This window comes from Eurosta solidaginis, chromosome 1, assembly GCF_040869045.1.
Source record: "Eurosta solidaginis isolate ZX-2024a chromosome 1, ASM4086904v1, whole genome shotgun sequence".
In the NCBI taxonomy this organism is placed as follows: domain Eukaryota; kingdom Metazoa; phylum Arthropoda; class Insecta; order Diptera; family Tephritidae; genus Eurosta; species Eurosta solidaginis.
The window spans coordinates 282,781,747-282,803,363 of record NC_090319.1 but is presented as its reverse complement, the minus strand read 5'-3'; the positions used below and the strand labels follow the sequence as shown (position 1 = coordinate 282,803,363).

The 21,617-nt window shown below is 37.5% G+C and overlaps 1 protein-coding gene across 14 annotated transcripts in view; it reads left to right on the top strand.

The window, feature by feature from the left end:
* jar (Myosin heavy chain 95F jaguar) overlaps positions 1–18,279 on the top strand; it is a 141,642-nt gene extending 123,363 nt beyond the window's left edge. For 13 of the 14 annotated variants that reach the window (XM_067760990.1, XM_067760989.1, XM_067760987.1 and 10 more), the window contains 7 exons: positions 6,963–7,007; positions 7,255–7,299; positions 8,289–8,409; positions 9,139–9,256; positions 10,125–10,226; positions 10,304–10,399; positions 14,061–18,279. In XM_067760990.1, the coding sequence (XP_067617091.1) occupies positions 6,963–7,007; positions 7,255–7,299; positions 8,289–8,409; positions 9,139–9,256; positions 10,125–10,226; positions 10,304–10,399; positions 14,061–14,212 (679 nt within the window). In that variant the 3' untranslated portion in view covers positions 14,213–18,279. The remainder of the gene's footprint in view (positions 1–6,962; positions 7,008–7,254; positions 7,300–8,288; positions 8,410–9,138; positions 9,257–10,124; positions 10,227–10,303; positions 10,400–14,060) is intronic. The other variant, XM_067760984.1, reaches the window with a different exon arrangement.
* Positions 18,280–21,617: the final 3,338 nt, after the last annotated feature.

Below are 21,617 nucleotides of genomic sequence, written 5' to 3'. Positions count from 1 at the left end.
CTGCTGTCGTGTCAAAGACTTCTTCGTAACTTGCAAGGAGATGTTGCAGCCGTTCTCGTTGGTTTTCTGAAAGTTTTGGCGCGGTTGAACTTATAGAGTTAATTTGCCTGGCTGACGAAAATAGCTCCGAAAAGTTAATTTGACGTGCGAATTGTAAGATCCATTCTCTGCCGCAGTGTATCGAAATCTTCTTGGACAACATACAGATTCAGGCGCCGCTTAGTCCTCCCCATTGATGCGGTTACTACAACCCTACCCATGCAGTTCACTCTATGCCCCGTGTAGCTTGTAAATCGCCTATCTGTTTTTAATAATCTAAAATTCGGTTTTATAGTGCGAAGAGTTTTATAATTAATAATGGCGCATGGGGCACCCGTGTCAAGCTCCATCTGTATTTGCTTTCCATCGATATTTACGTGAAGCATTTTTCTGTCTACTGCTTTACATACATTAATGCTGTTCAGCTGCTGAACTGGTTCGAGCTCATCCTCTGAAATATGATCTAGTTTTGCCTTGCACACTTTTGCAATGTGGCCCAATTTTCCACACGAAAAACATTTGGAGCTACTGAATTTGCAGTCTTCTGCTGTGTTGGCCCCCACATCCGTAACAATTTGCGGTTTTTTCTTTTGGCTTCTTCGTCAACTTTTCAGCATTTGCATTTCTTTTTGTTTTGACTGGTTCGTATCCCAGTTTAAACGTTGGTTCACTTGGTTGTTCCCACTCTGTACACTTCAGATCTGTTGTTGCACTTTGTGCTAGTTCGATTGTGTGCGCAATTTCGTTTGGCTCTGTACTTTGGTAGAATGACGACGCGATGCTCGAACATCAAACATCCTGACGATAGCTTGTAACTCACTTCTGTGGACTTGTATCCTGTCCTCTTCAAGTATTGACCTGTTTCCAGCAGTTTAATTATTTTACCCAGTCGCTCGTCTTTTCTGGATTCGTTTGCAATTTTGTCGGATCTTAATGGTAATTGGTTGATTTGGCGAATCACAAAGTTGTCGAACTCGTCGTATTCGTCTGGATTATCCGTATATGCCTGCCGCACCTGTCCCACCTGTAATGGTTGCTGTCGTAGAGGGTGGACCCGTGAAAGATAGTCGGCGTTAGCGTTTGCCTTTGAATTTTTGTACACCACTTCGAAATCAAATCTACTCAGAAAGTCTGCGTAATTAGCCATTCTGCTAATGCAAAATACTGGTAGAGACTTGTCTGGTTGTAAAATGTGTGACAACGGTTTATGATCTGTGATTAGCGTGAAATGACGCGCGTATAAATATTTGAAAATTTTCTGAACTGCCCATACTATTGCCAGTGCCTCTTTGTCCATCTGTGGGTATCGCTGTTCTGCAGTATTCAGTGTTCAACTTGCGTATGCAATGGGTCGTTCAGTTCCGTTCTCTAAGCGATGTGATAGCACCGCTCCCATCCCTGTTTGACTCGCGTCCGTCGCTAGTAGAACCGGTAGTGCCGGGTTGTAGGGTATCAAGACTTGTGGAGAAACCAGCGCCTGTTTTAGATACTCAAAGGCTGAATTTGCCTCTTTGGACCTGTGAAATTTTTCGCTTTTCAACATATCGCGCAATGGTCGCGCTCTCGTCGCCAGGTCTGGGATAAATGCACTATAGTAAGTAGCTTTTCCTAAAAACAGCTGTATCTCCTCCACATTCGTTGGTTTGGGGCTATTCAGTACAGCTTCAATGTGTTTGTCAGATTTATGCACCCCCTGTGCGTCGATGCGATGGCCTAAAAACTCCACCGATGGAGTAGCAAAAACACACTTTGACTTATTTAAGCGTAGACCATTGCATTTGATGCGATTTAGCGTTGTCGCCAAAACCCTCAGCAGCTCTTCAAAATTTTCCGCGAACACCAAGATGTCATCAAAGAAATTTAAAACGTTTGGCACTCCTTGCAGGAGCGTCTCCATTTTTCTTTGCCAAATAGCTGGAATATTTGCTGCCCCATATACCGCACGAGTCGGTCGTACTAGTCCGTGTGTAGCTGTGTTTAATGTCAAAACATGTGCGAAATCATCGTCGATCGTAAGGTGTGTATATGCGTCGTTATATCCAAGTGACAAAATATCGCCGCTTTTTTCATTTTATTGAACAAGTATTCCGCTTTAGGAATCGGATGTTCGTCAATAATCATTCTTGGATTAACCGTTGGCTTGTAATTGCCAGTGATGCGAATATCTCCATTTTTTTCGCGACTACATGTGTTGCTGAAGCCCATTCCGAATGCTCTACTCTCACGTAAAAGCCAGACTGGATTTTGCGATATATTTCCTTGGCATACGCCTCTCTCAATGCCATTGGTATTTCGCGTGCTCGTGCGAACACTGGTGTGGCTCCCGCCTTCAGCTTCACTTTTGCAGGCGGTCCTCTCAACTTACCCGCTGTCGTGTCAAAGACTTCTTCGTAACTTGCAAGGAGATGTTGCAGCCGTTCTCGTTGGTTTTCTGAAAGTTTTGGCGCGGTTGAACTTATAGAGTTAATTTGCCTGGCTGACGAAAATAGCTCCGAAAAGTTAATTTGACGTGCGAATTGTAAGATCCATTCTCTGCCGCAAAGTGTATCGAAATCTTCTTGGACAACATACAGATTCAGGCGCCGCTTAGTCCTCCCCATTGATGCGGTTACTACAACCCTACCCATGCAGTTCACTCTATGCCCCGTGTAGCTTGTAAATCGCCTATCTGTTTTTAATAATCTAAAATTCGGTTTTATAGTGCGAAGAGTTTTATAATTAATAATGGCGCATGGGGCACCCGTGTCAAGCTCCATCTGTATTTGCTTTCCATCGATATTTACGTGAAGCATTTTTCTGTCTACTGCTTTACATACATTAATGCTGTTCAGCTGCTGAACTGGTTCGAGCTCATCCTCTGAAATATGATCTAGTTTTGCCTTGCACACTTTTGCAATGTGGCCCAATTTTCCACACGAAAAACATTTGGAGCTACTGAATTTGCAGTCTTCTGCTGTGTTGGCCCCCACATCCGTAACAATTTGCGGTTTTTTCTTTTGGCTTCTTCGTCAACTTTTCAGCATTTGCATTTCTTTTTGTTTTGACTGGTTCGTATCCCAGTTTAAACGTTGGTTCACTTGGTTGTTCCCACTCTGTACACTTCAGATCTGTTGTTGCACTTTGTGCTAGTTCGATTGTGTGCGCAATTTCGTTTGGCTCTGTACTTTGGTGGAATGACGACGCGATGCTCGAACATCAAACATCCTGACGATAGCTTGTAACTCACTTCTGTGGACTTGTATCCTGTCCTCTTCAAGTATTGACCTGTTTCCAGCAGTTTAATTATTTTACCCAGTCGCTCGTCTTTTCTGGATTCGTTTGCAATTTTGTCGGATCTTAATGGTAATTGGTTGATTTGGCGAATCACAAAGTTGTCGAACTCGTCGTATTCGTCTGGATTATCCGTATATGCCTGCCGCACCTGTCCCACCTGTAATGGTTGCTGTCGTAGAGGGTGGACCCGTGAAAGATAGTCGGCGTTAGCGTTTGCCTTTGAATTTTTGTACACCACTTCGAAATCAAATCTACTCAGAAAGTCTGCGTAATTAGCCATTCTGCTAATGCAAAATACTGGTAGAGACTTGTCTGGTTGTAAAATGTGTGACAACGGTTTATGATCTGTGATTAGCGTGAAATGACGCACGTATAAATATTTGAAAATTTTCTGAACTGCCCATACTATTGCCAGTGCCTCTTTGTCCATCTGTGGGTATCGCTGTTCTGCAGTATTCAGTGTTCAACTTGCGTATGCAATGGGTCGTTCAGTTCCGTTCTCTAAGCGATGTGATAGCACCGCTCCCATCCCTGTTTGACTCGCGTCCGTCGCTAGTAGAACCGGTAGTGCCGGGTTGTAGGGTATCAAGACTTGTGGAGAAACCAGCGCCTGTTTTAGATACTCAAAGGCTGAATTTGCCTCTTTGGACCTGTGAAATTTTTCGCTTTTCAGCATATCGCGCAATGGTCGCGCTCTCGTCGCCAGGTCTGGGATAAATGCACTATAGTAAGTAGCTTTTCCTAAAAACAGCTGTATCTCCTCCACATTCGTTGGTTTGGGGCTATTCAGTACAGCTTCAATGTGTTTGTCAGATTTATGCACCCCCTGTGCGTCGATGCGATGGCCTAAAAACTCCACCGATGGAGTAGCAAAAACACACTTTGACTTATTTAAGCGTAGACCATTGCATTTGATGCGATTTAGCGTTGTCGCCAAAACCCTCAACAGCTCTTCAAAATTTTCCGCGAACACCAAGATGTCATCAAAGAAATTTAAAACGTTTGGCACTCCTTGCAAGAGCGTCTCCATTTTTCTTTGCCAAATAGCTGGAATATTTGCTGCCCCATATACCGCACGAGTCGGTCGTACTAGTCCGTGTGTAGCTGTGTTTAATGTCAAACCATGTGCGAAATCATCGTCGATCGTAAGGTGTGTATATGCGTCGTTATATCCAAGTGACAAAATATCGCCGCTTTTTTCATTTTATTGAACAAGTATTCCGCTTTAGGAATCGGATGTTCGTCAATAATCATTCTTGGATTAACCGTTGGCTTGTAATTGCCAGTGATGCGAATATCTCCATTTTTTTCGCGACTACATGTGTTGCTGAAGCCCATTCCGAATGCTCTACTCTCACGTAAAAGCCAGACTGGATTTTGCGATATATTTCCTTGGCATACGCCTCTCTCAATGCCATTGGTATTTCGCGTGCTCGTGCGAACACTGGTGTGGCTCCCGCCTTCAGCTTCACTTTTGCAGGCGGTCCTCTCAACTTACCCGCTGTCGTGTCAAAGACTTCTTCGTAACTTGCAAGGAGATGTTGCAGCCGTTCTCGTTGGTTTTCTGAAAGTTTTGGCGCGGTTGAACTTATAGAGTTAATTTGCCTGGCTGACGAAAATAGCTCCGAAAAGTTAATTTGACGTGCGAATTGTAAGATCCATTCTCTGCCGCAAAGTGTATCGAAATCTTCTTGGACAACATACAGATTCAGGCGCCGCTTAGTCCTCCCCATTGATGCGGTTACTACAACCCTACCCATGCAGTTCACTCTATGCCCCGTGTAGCTTGTAAATCGCCTATCTGTTTTTAATAATCTAAAATTCGGTTTTATAGTGCGAAGAGTTTTATAATTAATAATGGCGCATGGGGCACCCGTGTCAAGCTCCATCTGTATTTGCTTTCCATCGATATTTACGTGAAGCATTTTTCTGTCTACTGCTTTACATACATTAATGCTGTTCAGCTGCTGAACTGGTTCGAGCTCATCCTCTGAAATCTGATCTAGTTTTGCCTTGCACACTTTTGCAATGTGGCCCAATTTTCCACACGAAAAACATTTGGAGCTACTGAATTTGCAGTCTTCTGCTGTGTTGGCCCCCACATCCGTAACAATTTGCGGTTTTTTCTTTTGGCTTCTTCGTCAACTTTTCAGCATTTGCATTTCTTTTTGTTTTGACTGGTTCGTATCCCAGTTTAAACGTTGGTTCACTTGGTTGTTCCCACTCTGTACACTTCAGATCTGTTGTTGCACTTTGTGCTAGTTCGATTGTGTGCGCAATTTCGTATGCCTCAGTAAAATTGTTTGGTTTTTTACTTATAACCTCATTGCAAATATAGCGTGACTCCACGCCATACACTAACTGCTCTGTTAACATCCTATCCAAAAAGTCGCCACATTCACAATATGCAGCGCCCTTTTTTAAACGAAGTGCGTACTCGGCAATCGATTCGCCTTTTTCTTGCTTACTTTGTCTAAATTTGATACTTTCAGCATACTTGTTCCGTGAGCCATCAAAATGACGAATTAACACGGTTTTTATTTCATTGTGTTTCAGCGAGTCAGGCGTCTTTGGGCTAGCAAGTATTTTTAGTGCGGCGTTCAGCTCTGCCCCCATATGCACGAGTACGAAGTTGTGTTGTTCCTCTTATGGAACTTTGCTCAGCTGTAAGGCCCGATCTACGCGTGCGAAAAAATGCTGCACTGAGGATTTGTCTTCTGACTTGTATTCTGCAATACTAAACGGTGGCGGTTTGGTTGCTGCCCGCTGATTTGCATTTGCCCCAGCACTGTGGGACGCCCCCTCTACAGCCTCGCGAATTGCCCCTGCCAATGCATCCAGCACCCTCTTCAAATCTTCCGATGTGAGGCTCATCTTTTTAATCCCACTTTTGACACCACTTTTGTATATGTATATTTACTCAGTCTTTTTAATATGAGTGGATATGAACATTTCAATATAAAATGTGTTGAGTTAATACTAAAGAATAAAAAAGAACGAAAAAGAATAAGCAAAACAGGGTTGCCAAAATGATAGTAAATTAATTCAGTGTGTGGCGTTATCACTTCGTTTCATACATAACATGAAGCAAAAGGCCCTGTATGAAAAGGGAAACTTAATTATTCCATTAAACAGAATTGTGATTCGATTAGGTTTCTGTGTGAAAACGGTATAACGGAATGTATATCCTGTAATGGGATTACCATTGTCCGCCTTCTTATAATATTTTTCATTGGTTAATTCCCGAGCTGTGGTATCAAAATTGCCCATCAGGGTTAACTGTCAGAAAATACGCTTAGAAGCACTTGAGTTCATAGGAAAACTTTACAAAACCTACGAAATTTATATGCTAAATGTTTTTCAGTATCACCAACGAGATAGATAACTTCATAGGTACTTTAGATTTTCAAAGGCCATCACCATGTTTTTATAAAAATGATTTATTTTAGATTAAGTTTTAATAAAAGACTTTTTGGATATCTCAGTTGCAGTACCTATGTTGTATATTATTGTATAAATTGTTTCGTACATTTCGCTTATGTATAAAATACACCAAAAATATTCCTTCATCTCTTTATATACAAATATTGTACTTTATTTTCTTGCATATTTACAAACAAACAAATTTTATTCCCTCTGCCTGCATTCAGTGGTCAAAATGATGTTTCGCCCATGGCTCCGAACAAACTTATCAGGTACACAAAAAGCACGCTTTTTTATCTTGTTATGTAGCTTTCTAATGTTAAAACTAAATTAAAATTAAGCAGTTTATGCACAAATTCCTACTAACAACTAAGCGCATATTCTACATTTCACTTGCGCTCGGATGCGCTTTATCTGAAAATGCAATTTCATTTGCAAGTGAATTGTAGAACCTGCCTTAATGTACATATATGTATATTAATACTTTTTTTTATTGTTTAAAAAATTGTTGAAAAAAAGCTTCACACGAGGTGTTGCAACATTTGCATCACGATATTTAAATAAGTGAGTTGGAAAACTGTAGAAAAATATTTAAAAATTTTAAAAATTCATTGAGCCTTATAATTTTAGCACTCAACTCATTTTTTTCTTAATTTTCCAATTTCAGTCACTTATTACAAATTTCGTTCACAGCAGCGATTTGCAGATGTACACACATATATAAATACACTCAATAAATGCAATTATTAGAAAAATGTATCTATTTAAATTTTATATACAATTTTTAATATTACTTCACTGTACAGCACTTCGCTGGGTATTTGACCCAACCTTTTTAAAAAATATTTCAAAAGTAAGAAAGTTATTTCCATGGCAATATCACTGCCTATCATACAGCTTCAAAGTGTTGACTACAAAGTGGCAACTGAATTTTTCAATAAGTGTAAGCAGCTATTGCCCAACGATATGGCAAATTCGACATTCAAATTTCATTTACTAACATGTTGGGAACTTATTTTCGTTTGCCATCACCTAGGACGCCTGTCCAAGCAGTAACAAATGTCGAAACGTGTAAAACCACGGGAAATAATTAAACGGGTTGGGAAATAAATGAGCACAAAATTTTAGCGTGGGTTTTGACCACGCACTGCTTTATCGACCCCAAGTCAGTAATATAACAATTGAAACGCCTCTAACCCCAACGGACCAGGGAATCGGCTTGACAGTTTTTGATGTCAGTCATTTTGACCTAATGAAAACCAAACATAACGATTTTTTAAACGCTCATCAAATGCTCTTAAGACAAATTCTAAGTGTTATTTTTGTGATAAATATTTATCATCAAATTAATAAAATATAAAAACAGTTTATAATGCTTTGTGAAATGATATCATTATTTACATTTTTAAATACGACAAAAATTACGGCTGCGTTATCATTCTAAACCCATTTGACCATATTCATATTCAAATTTCATACATTGATAAATGTTTTTATTTTTTTTATTTTTTTTTAGTATTTATGTAAACTTATTAACTAATTTAAATATTTAGATCGGAGAACGTTCGTGCTCAACAACAAGCATTGGGTAAACAGAAATATGATTTGTCTAAATGGAAATACTCGGAATTACGTGATGCAATCAATACTTCCTGTGATATTGAGTTACTCGAGGTGAGTATCGAAGTACACTTTCTGAAGTATATTAATTAACTTCCAGAATTGATTATTGTTAGGATTTCTATAAAAAAATTGACATATAATTATGCAATAGATAAAATTATGTTCTTAATTAAGAAATTTGTTTGTTTTAATGGTGTGTTCAATTTATACTTATTATTAAGAATTCACGAGCTTAACACCGGCTTATAATAATTGAATATTCAATTATTATGTTTTTCTAAGATAAACTGAAAAGAAAGAAACATTTACTGGCATATTGCGATGGTACCATTTCGAAAACCGCCACGTAATCATCATCAGGCAATTTCGTAATGTTATCAAAGGTTTCACCGATATTCGAACCGCGAATCACACGGTGAAATTGCAGTTGTCTTAACCTTATAGAGACAGAATGTCTCAATTGTGTTGTTAGTGTAGAAAACAAATACAAGCAGGATAGCCTAGTGGTTAACGCAACTGCAGTTTCACCGTATGATTCGCGGTTCGAATCTCGGTGAAACCTTTGATAACATTACGAAATTGCCGGATGATGATTACGTAGCGGTTTTCGAAATGGTACCATCGCAATATGCCAGTAAATGTTTCTTTCTTTCTTTTCAGTTTCTCTTAGAAAAACGTAATAATTGAATATTCAATTATTATAAGCCGGCGTTAAGCTCGTGAATTCTTAATAATAAGCTTAATTAAGATGTTTTTTTTTATTGTTTTTTTTGTTTGTAGGCTTGCCGACAAGAATTCCACCGTCGTTTGAAGGTCTATCATGCCTGGAAAGCAAAGAATCGTAAACGCACGACGATGGAGGAAAATGAACGCGCACCTAAAAGCGTAATGGAAGCAGGTAGAAATAAGTTCTGGCTGTTTAGTGTAAAATTTGGCTGATTTTTTGATTTGAACGACTAAAGCTTATTTTAGGTTTTTGAGGGTCAAATTTTGACATCAAAGATTGTCATTTCAATCAAAACGGCTTGTCATACGAAGTCAAATGCGTTCGACCACGAACTGTCAACTAAAATGACAAATACGTGAAAACGACAATTTTCCACTCACTTGGCATATTTGACATTAACAATTCATTTGCCTAAATGCTCTGCATGCTTTTTTTGAAACTAAAAATATTGACAGAGCATGCGACTAAACTAACTAAATATTAAATTTAAGGTAATGCTTAATTTTCACCAAGTCAAACATTGTCATGTTAGTGAAAACGGCTTGTCATTGGACATCAAATGCGTTTGCTGTCCGTTTTGACTACGAAGTGTCAATTTAAACGACAAATATGTAAAAACGAGAATGACATGGAAATACTAATACTTGATTTTCACTAGGTCAAACTTTACCACAAATTTGGCGATATCAATGAAAACGGCTTGTCATAACACGTCAAATTCGTTTGCGGTCCGTTTTGACTACTATGTGATAGTTAAATTGACCAATAAGTGAAATGGCCTAGATCTATAGCAAATTTAACCTTTGGCAATTTATTTTCCTTTACTCACGGATGTCCTTCAATAAATAATTACCATAAATAGTGTTTTTGGCCAAGAAATGCTTTATCGACTTCGAGTCGGTAATGTGACATAGTGGAAACGCCTTTAGCCCTAATTGGCCAGCGGGCCAGTTTGAGGCAGTTTTTGATGTCAGTCTTTTTGAGCCAATGAAAATCCAGCGTTAATGTTGTTATTCATTCAATTATCTTTTAATTATAGCTTACAAAGCACCACCGCTAGCACATCCGAAACAGGAAATTACGACTGCCCAACACCGTTACTTCCGTATACCATTTATGCGTGCAAATGCGCCTGAAAATAGTAAGTAATTAATATATTTCAAAACTTATGTTTAATATTGAAAACAAATAAAAAAAAACATCTTAATTTGTTTGCAGCCAAACGAGGACTTTGGTATGCACATTTTGATGGCCAATGGATAGCGCGGCAAATGGAACTGCATGCGGATAAGCCGCCCATTCTACTGGTTGCAGGTAAAACTAATACAAATACGCCGGGCTGACAAGCTTGAAGAAATCTGAGGGGCGGCGTTTCTTGTATCGATACCGAGCAAGAACGTGTATGAGGCTATCGTTTTTGCTCTCCACAACACCAAATATCGGCGCGTAGTATCGAAAACTAAAATTTGTTAATGCTTTTTTGATTATTTAAGGAATGAATTTTTGTTCAGAAGTTAAGAAATAAGCTATTTCTACTCTCGCTTCAAAACACTTTTTGAAATATGAAAACTAAATTGCTCATACCAAGATACGGAAACTAAAATGTACTCTCGAATTGAAATATCGAACTGACGAGTGTCGAAAATCAAACTACCGAAAGCTACCCCAGTCCCAGGAAACATTTTATACGTTTGTGAGTGTTTTTAAAAATGCTGATTTGAGTTCCGGCGTCAGTTTTATTCAATTGGCCTTGTTTTCTAGTTACCCAGCTCGAACGAGTAATCGAACGGCGAAAACACACCGATAGTTCAGGATAGTGCTTGTCGGTGTGACCCCAATGGAATTTTGGCTTAACTCACCATGTTTTTTTGTCCGCCTTGATATATAATGAATGTATGTAATTTGACAGCTTTCGAAGCGAGTTACAATTTTCCAATTTAAATTCGAGTAGCCTTGCACAAATGAGTTAATTAGAATATAAACATTTCAATGTGATTTGGAGAAGGGCAATAAACAAGTAGTACAATGCATGGTATAAATATACCAGGTAAAACCATTTACTCTTCTTGGCGGCCATAATGGTTTTTGGATTTAAAAAAAAAATTTTAAATCACACTCTTAAACTTTGTGGAAATGCCAAACCAAAGTAAACGAAAAAAATTGTTGGTTTGACTTTTTCATTTTTTTTTAATGCCAAATATTTCGAAAAGTTTTGAAATCGGTTTTTATGTATACGGCAAAAAAAAATTAATTACCAATATAATGGATGCCTCAACACGTGCTATTTTTGCAAAGAGACAAAAGAAAAACCATTACTTCTTAACCTCTTCTAATTAAGAAGCGAATGTTGGAGACCACCCCTACTGATTTTACATTCATCCTTCTTCACTTGGTTGATACGTCTTTAACCCTTAAATATGCTGAAACTTCACTTTATAAGAGATCACCAGTCTGAAGTCTCCTCGCTACTGTGGAAAAAAATTATCTTGAAGATATTCTTCGGTTTGTTTTGGTCCTTTTCCTCGCGGTTGGAAGATAAATTTTTTAATTGGCGCTTAACCGTTTAGGAGATGCTGGTCGTTGCGTAACAAGTCACTCCAGCTAACTCTGTTTCGCTATAACTGACGCCAACAGGGGGCACCAAGAGAGATTAAAGTCTTCCCCCACCTGCTTCTCCGAACCCATTGGAGATTTCCCCATAACTTGCCCACGCCAGCAAACACGCTGTAGCTCTTCGCAGCTTACCTAAACATCATCGTCCAGTTCGAGTATTATAGTTCGTGGAGGCTGAACGGTCAAAGTCTGCCGCCGTGGTGTAGAGCTAGTGTGTTGACCTATCCATTAAAAATATTTAAGAAAATTTGTATAAATGGTATTGATTGTCCATCGGCATTACCCTGGCACCAAAAGTTCGTGCGAATTAGCAGATACATTTTTGGGTCGGCACAAAATATGTATTTAGGTGAGCCAGTTCGTAGAAAAACGAATACACGATAAGTAGCCTTCGAATTAGATGGAAAGCCAGACCTTGATCTCCTCAAATATATATCACACCAAATTGTTATTATTAGTAGATATGTATCTCTTCCGTAAACCTTGGCGGTAAGTCGGGTTTTTCTACTCGTCGCGCAGACGCTGATACATTTCTAAACAATTTGTTGAAGAAATTCCTCCGAAGAGGATCGTAGACTGATGCTTCCTTTTGCGGGAAACCACAATACAATTCTTGAATTGAAAATTCTAGAATGCGGTTGACGGTTGAGATTTCTTATTTTCTGGTTATTTTCACCAATAAAAAATTCGGTTTTGAATAACATATCACAATATTAATGTTAGAACGCAAAAATATATGGTACTTCTATACGACAGCATGACACTGGTAATACGCGTCCAAAAATACCGAGAGGGTGTCAAAAGGCTCGTATTGACCTCGACAACAATAATCCGAAGGCGGAAAATAAAAATTGTAGATCGCTCAAAAGATATTAACAAAAAACTGAAAAATTTCCCCGGAGTGCTCCTGAACCGAGGATGGGATCCATAGATTTTTTGCGCAGAACATCTTTCCGCATTGGCGGCCTTTGGCCGCGCTTATAAAAAATTACCTTGTGTGGGTCCCACACCAGTTTGGGGACCAAAACTATATCCGCCTAAAACACTTATGTTCACAATTTTTTTTGTGGGTACCACAAAATTATCAAAATTACAACAACCACATGAAAATTTTCAAAATTTCTTTTGTAAATATCTCGACATACCCACATTTTTTTATCTCCGCTTTGGATTTGCCATCCTCGATCCAAAACGCGTCTTTTGATACCCCTCTTGATATTTTAGGACGTGTATTAAGAGTGTCATGCTGTCGTATAGAATTACCAAATATATTACTTACTTACTTAATTGGCGCTTAACCGTCTAAACGGTTATGGCCGTCCAACAAGGCGCGCCAGTCGCTCCTTCGCTCCGCCAACCGGCGCCAATTGGTCACACCAAGGGAGTTTAAATCGTTTTCCACCTGGTCCTTCCAACGGAGTGGGGGCCGCCCTCTACCTCTGCTTCCATAGGCGGGTTCCGATAGAAACACTTTCTTGGCCGGAGCATCATCTTTCATTCGCATAACATGGCCTAGCCAGCGCAGCCGCTGCGTTTTAATTCGCTGGACTATGTTGATGTCTGCGTATAGCTCGTACAGCTCATCATTAAATCTTCTTCGGTACTCGCCATCGCCAACGCGTAGAGGTCCATAAATCTTTCGAAGAACTTTTCTCTCGAACACTCCCAAAGCCGCTTCATCTGCTGTTGTCATGGTCCATGCTTCTGCCCCATATAGCAGGACGGGTACGATAAGTGACTTGTAGAGTATGATTTTCGGTCGCCGAGAGAGGACTTTACTTTTCAATTGCCTACCTAGTCCAAAGTAGCATTTATTGGCAAGATTGATTCTTCGCTGGATTTCAGTGCTGATGTTGTTGCTAATGTTGATGCTGGTTCCCAAATAAACGAAGTCTTTTACTATTTCGAAATTATGGCTGCCAACAGTAGCGTGGTTGCCAAGGCGCATATGCGCTGACTCTTTGCTCTCTTTGCTCGCAGTTTGTTATATTTTTGTTATGAAAACAACACCAAAATAAAAAAAATAAAAATGTGAGAGCAGTGAGAATTTTAAAATTTTTTTAAACGTAATTTTGGCTCTCAACGGGTTTACCTTGTAATATTTATACCATGGTACAATGTAGAGCCAAAATTGATTCGAAATTTTGTATGCAAACCCTAACAGGCCTGATAGTTTTGAAAACTAGTTTAAAGTAAGTATATCAAAATTCCGGGTTATTGGCCAAATAGAGTTAATGAAAACTAACACCCGATCTGTAGTTGGCGTTATGAAAACTACACAAATGTATAAACTGTTTCCGTTACAAATATGTCGACCCATCTAATACAAAAAGATCATTCTAAAATGTATTTATATTTTTAGGTGTCGATGATATGCAAATGTGCGAGCTGAGCCTCGAAGAAACGGGTTTAACACGTAAACGGGGCGCTGAGATTTTGGAGCATGAATTTAATCGTGAATGGGAACGTAATGGTGGCAAACCATATAAAAATCTAGGTGCTAATAGGAATTAAAAATTTGTTTAGCAATTTCCTGCACTGCTGCACTCGTTTGACGGAAGGAAATTAAAAGCTAATCATAATGCAGACTAAAATAAATTTATAAAATAAATATATGAAATTCGACTCTTTTAAGTTGAAATTGCAAGTAAATCAAAAGTAGTAGTTAAATAAATTATAACTAAAATTGTATGTGCATTTTTGCATAAACAAAAAAACGAAAAGAAACAAAATTTTTGATAGATAAAGTAAAAATTCGGTACCGTCGGTAATGTGCTTTCAATGTAGTATAACAAGAGCAAGGGAAATAAAAAATACAACATATACTTAGTAGTAATTTTAATGACAGTCTTGCGAATTGCAGCATACATGTTTATGAAGAAAAATATATATTTATGTATTAAGTGATTATGAAACTAGCTCCATATGTACACAATTTAAATGGAATTACACAATTAATGTTTGTTGCGCGCTTAAAAGTAAATTTCGCATACGTATTTTTAGAAATTTATGTAGTATTAAAAAAGCATTTTTTAGAGTTTAAAAAAAATTTACATATTTGAGTTGCAAAAAAAATCGTTGCAATTTTCCAAGTACAAGTAAAAGCAAAAAAAATTATTAAAATAATGGAATAAATTTAGCATTTATAATCTAATTATATTCTTGCTGAAATATTGCTCATCTATGTATGTAAATTTAAAAAAATTAGTTAACAGTATTGAAAAAAGAAAATATTTTAATAATTTCGAGAATGTTCGAAAATTAACTAGTTAGAATACTTAAATATAATTTGATATGAAACATGAAATGAGATCAGGAATTTCATTTAATAACCTAAATTTATAACTGCGCGTGAAAAAATAGCAGTAAGAATAATTTGAAAATTGCATTAGCTATTTGCTTTTTTATTTATTTAAATTAATCGAAACTTTAATGATTGTATTACTCAACTTTCTAAACCACTTTCGAAAGCGATTTCTAAAGAATTGGAAAAAACGAGAAGAGAAGTCTTTAACAAAAATTTTTGATAGGTTTCAAACTTTTATTTAGAATTTCAGAAAAAGTGTTGAGTTTCTAGTTGTTTTTGCTTTTGTTGTTGTCGGAGTGCTTCGCCCCATGTGTGTGACCGATCACAAATTGTCATCAATATCCTCTTAACGGGAGTCCAAGGAAACTTGCTGTTTCAACAGGAGTGGACCATAATGAGAGGTGTATTAGAGGCGTTGGTTCCACATTACAATTAAATAGATGGTTGGTGTCATGTGGGGACACATTGCAAGCGGGGCATACATTTTGTATGTTGGGGTTGATTCTGTATAGGTAGGAGTTTAACCTGTTACAGTATCCAGATCGAAGTTGAGCTAGAGTGACTCGCGTTTCCCTGGGAAGTATGCGTTCCCCTTCCGCTAGTTTTGGGTACTGTTCTTTGAGTACAGGATTGACCGGGCAATTCCGGGTTGTGAGTTTCTAGTAATTATATTAATTAGCCTACAACTTAATACACAAAAGGTTTTCTGAAATTTTAAATAAAAGTTTGAAAATTTTTATGTACGAAGTATACGTTTTGAAGCTTCCCAAAATCTCCATTTAAATAAAAGTTTGAAATTTTTTATGTACAAAGTATACGTTTTGAAGCTTCCCAAAATCTCCATTGATTTTCGAATTCCAAAAAATTTAAAGATTTTCTTCCAAACAAAGTGTGTAAAATATATATCTTTGTTTGTAAGAAAATCTCAAACATACTTGGAAAAAAAAACGATTTGGATGTTTTCAATATTTTGCGAAACTTATAAGTTTCGAAAAGTTTTTGAAATTGATTTACATTAATTTTCGTCATGCTTTGTTCTCATTCGTTCAAATTTTACCACAAACTTGGTCATAACAATGAAAACGGCAAGTCATACAGCGTTGCCGTCCATTTGACCACAAAGTGACAGTTAAATTGACCAATAAATGAAAACGGGAATTGCCCAACAGCATGGCAAATTCTACTTTCAAATCAAATTTACTTAAATGGCAAGCATTATGCATTATGCAATCATTAATTTTTTTAAACTAGCAAAAAATAATAAAAATTTGAAAATAATTTTTGCTGCTAATTTTTACCCGCAGGTGTGCATACATATACATAACTTTATATGCATGTGTATTATTAAATATTGAGAAAATGAGAAAACCCTGTCAGCGTTTTCTATCACTCAAGTCACTTATTCGATACGACATTTCTGATGATCGCCGGAGATATCGCCGTTGTTTCAAATTCGTATCAGCTTTCGAGAAGAAAAGTTACCCTAGAGCGTAACGACATTCAGATACGAAAGCGATACAGCAATTCGAAACTATTTCGAGAGGAATAGAAGTCAATAAGTGATAAGACGAAAAATTTCGAAAAAGATAGTATTGAAAGTAATTTTTTGGGTAGGTAATTTTGCGAACTTGGAACTGGCAAAGGGGTCTCATACTGATATGAAATAATCTTTTGACAGAAGTGGATAGCAACCTAGGAAGCGTTTTGTGAGGCAAATGTCTTGCCAAAGCTGGGTTACCAGGAAGCGCCTCTGGGAAGTGAAGTAATCCGAGAATGCGATCAATTCCCTTGAAAAATCTGTTTTCATTATAAAATTCATCAAACTCTTTCTAATTAAGAGATATAACCCAGGCGAATTCCGTACCAGGTGTTTTTATCCCTACAGCTGATTGCTTATTCTTGATTATTTTCCATACAAAGCATTGGTATAACAATTGGTTGAACTCGCTTTGTCATCACCTTGTACAGATTCGCCTTGAAAATATCAAAAGAAGGAAGTAACTGATAAATTGATATTGTTTATATCTTTACAAAATAGCACATTTTGTCCGGAAAACTGGAAAAAGCTCATTTTAACCTTTGTTTGTTCTCAACTAAAAATTCATTCCCCTAGCGTTATACGGAAAATCTGTCGTTAAAAATTTATTTTATGAGTTTAATTAATGACTGCACATATATAATATTTTCCAAACTAACTGGCCAATAAGCGATAATATAAAGACATAGTCGATATATTATACTTAGTACACTAATATTTAAATTTATATATCATAATGTACAATCTATGAGTTACATATGTAGGTAAATTGATGTGTCTTTCATATTATCATACATATTAAAATATTTCATACATATGTATGTATATGCGGCCATAGGACAAGTGTAGCCTATTTAACCTCAAATAAATTTTTAAAAGATTCGTTACAACAACGACCTGGCTTTGTCGGGAAGGCTTCATATGGCATGCACATATTTTATCACCTGCCTCTATATACACTAGGGTGAAGTCAATTTTTTTTTTTCGAAATCGCTTTTGGCTGACCTCCAGAAATTTGCCTTTCTAGACCAGAAATAAGGTTGAAAATTTTTATTTCACTCATCGCATATTTAGAGCAATTAAACTTTGAAAAAGGCGGTAGGTACAAAAATTTTTTTTTTTGTCATTGATTTATTTCGCTTGTTGTTATTGTGCTCATTGATTACAAATCCTACTGATTTGCATGGCCTACTATGTGCCTGTAAAACTCGTACTTATACACTTGATTAGAAACATACTATTATCAACATAAAACTGTAAAACACCAATTTGTCGTTTTTAGTTATAATAGTAATTTTACTAAAGTTATGTATATTAAAAAAGAAATAAATAATATGTAAATAATGAGCTTTGTAAAATCGCGATTATTTTGCTCAAATTCTTGGGGCTGGGGGCACCTTAAAACGTCATCCTACGAAAATAATATTTGGTGGTTTTGGTTAACTCTTATAAAGACAACTTTTCATTGCTAGGCCATTACAAAAAAAAAAAAAAAATAGGGTATCACTCCACCCTAATATACATATATGATGTTATATGCAAAAATTTGTAATTCTTATAAGATATTAGATTATTCTACTTAAAATATCATAATGTAACTCACTATGTCTTGTTTTTAATAGCAGGAAATAGGTTGAAGAAAATTACTACACATTAAGATTGTCTATTTATAATTTTATGTATACAAAATTGCCTACAAATAAAATAGTGTGGATAATAAATACTTTATACTCGAACTTTCATATGCGTAATTATTTAAATTAAAGCGACTTCAGAAGATAAGGGGATGTTTTAATAAAATTTGATTAACAAATAGGATAGCCATTTCATCCGGAGAATCACCTCATTCATACGGTGTCGGTAAGATCTTGTATCCGTAGCATAGGGAAATGTTTGGTTTTCATTGATGGTCAAAATGACTGACATCAAAAACTGCCTCTAACCAAAGCGAATCCATACCAAGTGGTGGCAAAGCGAATTCAACCAATTTGCCGTGCAGGAGAATGTCAAGTCAAAACAAAATTTTCATTGATTTCGATTAACTGACATATTGCTGTACAAGGCTTTGTGTGGAAAATAATCAAGAAGAAGCAATCAGCTGTTGGGATAACAGTACTGAATTCGCCTTGCCTCTAACTCTTATGACTGCGCAAGTCATTTGTTGCCCAAAGCGTTTTCAATATGACACATATGTCAATAAAGGAGTATGTGGCCAAAACACACGCTAAAGTTTTGTGTTTAATATTTCACAACCCTTTTCAAAATTTTTGTTGTTTCACACTCTATGACATTATTTTCACACGGGGCCCCAGTTGGCAAACGAAAGTCAATTGCCAACAAGTAAGCAAATGAAATTTTAAACTCAAATTTTCCATACCGTGCAAAAGATTTTCAAGTGAAGAAAATTTGGATTGATTTCGATTAACTGACATCTTACTGAGCCAAGGCATTTCCTGCAAGTTATCAAGAAGAAGCAATCAGCTGATGGGATAACACTACCTTGTGCAGAATTTCCCTTGCACAAATAAGTTTTTTTAAGTCCAAGGCGAATTCAATACGAACTTCTTTTGGTGTTGACATTTTGGCGAATTGTGTTGAATTCGTTTTGACGGCATCTTGCATTGATTGCAAAAGGTAAGTAAATGCGGTAAATTTTTGTACCCCTTAATTGACCATCAAGTTGAGAAATAATATCATGCGCCAAGTATGGGGTTAGTCGGTATAGCTTTCGAAACTGTTGCATTCAATTGGAATGGGTTATCTACTTCTCTAAGAAGGTGTCTGTCCACTGGCGATGGACTTAGTAATTCTTCATCTTGTGATAAAACCTACGCCAAGTACTCAAATGCCATTTGATTTATAAATAAAGCAGCTTTTCCTGTTCCGATTTTCATTTTTTAACTAAAATTGCAAGAAATATTAAATTCGTGATTTTTAACGCAGCCAGTTTACTTGCCATTTAATTAACAACAGAGCTGATCGTCGATAAACAAATATCGATACAAAATAGTTACTGAATAACGAAATCGTTATAGTTATCGATTCGCAAATAAATCAATGACAAATGTCGTTAAAAAATTTAGTGAATTCCACTACAGGTGATGGCAAAGCGAATTCAACCAATTCGCCAAGCAGAAGAATGTCAAGTCGAAAGAAAATTTTAATCGATTTCGATTAACTGACTTATTAAAGAGCAAGGCGCTATATGGAAAATAATCAAGACGAAGCAATCAGCTGTTGGGATAACAACACCTGTACTGAATTCACTTTGCTCGATGTCGATTAGGCAGAGTGTGGTCAAAACCCAACCTCAAATTAAGAGTTTATTTATTTCACAACCCTTTCTGTTATCTGCCGCTTTTCACAATTATCAATTACTCCAGTTCAAGGCGAATTCATCAAGTCAAATTTATCAATAATTCAATTTGCTGAAAAATATCAAATCAAATGTAAATTTGCATTGATTTCGATTAACTGACATATTGTTGTACGTAAACAAATCAAAAAGAAGCCATTGGCTATTGGGATAACAACACCTGGTACTGAATTCGCCTTGATCCAGCTAAAGTTGACTAGAGTTTAGCCTTGACACTTTGTTCGATAAAAAAAAAAAATTGCTGCTCATCTCAGCTTAAACGGCCGAAGTGGAACGGTTAACCCTCTAGTCAACTTTAGGATAGCCAACATTAACTGGAGTTTAAACACGTACTGAAAAACCGGGCATTATCGGGACGCCAGTTGGCAAACAACACAAAATTGCCAATGTAAATATTGACAATGAAGTTTTAATGTCGTATTTGCCATACCGGTGCGCTTTTGCCATTTCCCTTATTTTTCACTTCGCAGTCAAAACGTACGGCAAACTCAATTGACATACATACCGTGGTAGGTCTAAAAAAATTTAGAATTTTTAAAATTTGTTTTCCAATCAAGTCGAATGAAATCTTAAGTACAACATTTGACAGGTCTCTGCATACCCCGTGTGGTCGCTGTTTCGACTCCAGAGTTTTTCTTCAGAGAGCTTCCTATTTTTTAATAAAATGTTTTTTTTTACACATTTTAACAACCGCATTAACAACACGAATTTGGAGCTGATAAAAGTTAATGAATAAAGCAATTTAATCAATTTTGTGCTAAGCTAAGTTAGAGGCAGCACATGACCTTCTGAATTGAGCTACAGAATGGATTAGTATTTATATTTTAGGTAGAATTGTCAACAAGCCTTAGAAACTCAACATCTTTCATTGCCAGCTGCGTAGAGATGTGATTCTACAGGATATTTTACTACTGAAAGATGGAGATCTGTGGAAAGGGAGCTTATTAGTTTAATGCTTAAGATGATGCGGGAACAGGCAAGTAAGCCCCTTCCAACCTTTGATTCGGGGGGATGGTATAATGGTGTGAAGATGATAGCGTGCGACAACATCGCGAGCTTGCGGTGGCTGGAGGAAGTAGTTCCAAACCTCCAAAGGCAAGGCACGAACGCGCGGTTTGAGGTGGTAGATAAAGCGCAAATCCCCACGGTACCAAAAGTTAAGGTATGGATAGATACCATGCGTGATGAAGTCGGAGGATACACTGCGACTTCTGTAGAATCAGAATCCGAACATACCGACACAGGGTTGGAAGGTACTTACTGTATCTCGCCCTACCGAGGATCGTCAGTTCTACATCTTCCAAATAAACAAGCAGGCGGAGGATATTTTGTACACGCAGCTTGGCAAAATGTCGTTTGGCACTGACAAAATTTACATGCGACTCAGGAAAAGAAGTCCCGATGATAAAAACCCTAACACGCTAGAGGTGGGCGAAGTCGAAAAGGACCTCAAAAGCCTAAGGGAAATAAGACAGGTGGAGGTCCCCGACGTCACCACGAAGGTGTTAGAAGAGGACCAACCGCCAAATGGTGCTGTGACTCGCACAGAGGAACACCCGGCACAACAGTCACGAGAGGCTGAAGGGGGCCTCGAATACTCTAAACCAAAAGTGCAAGGGGGAGGACGACGACGTCAAGTCGAAGGTGCTGGAGGGGGACAAACAGCCCAATGGTGCCGCGAGTCCTACAGATAAACCTC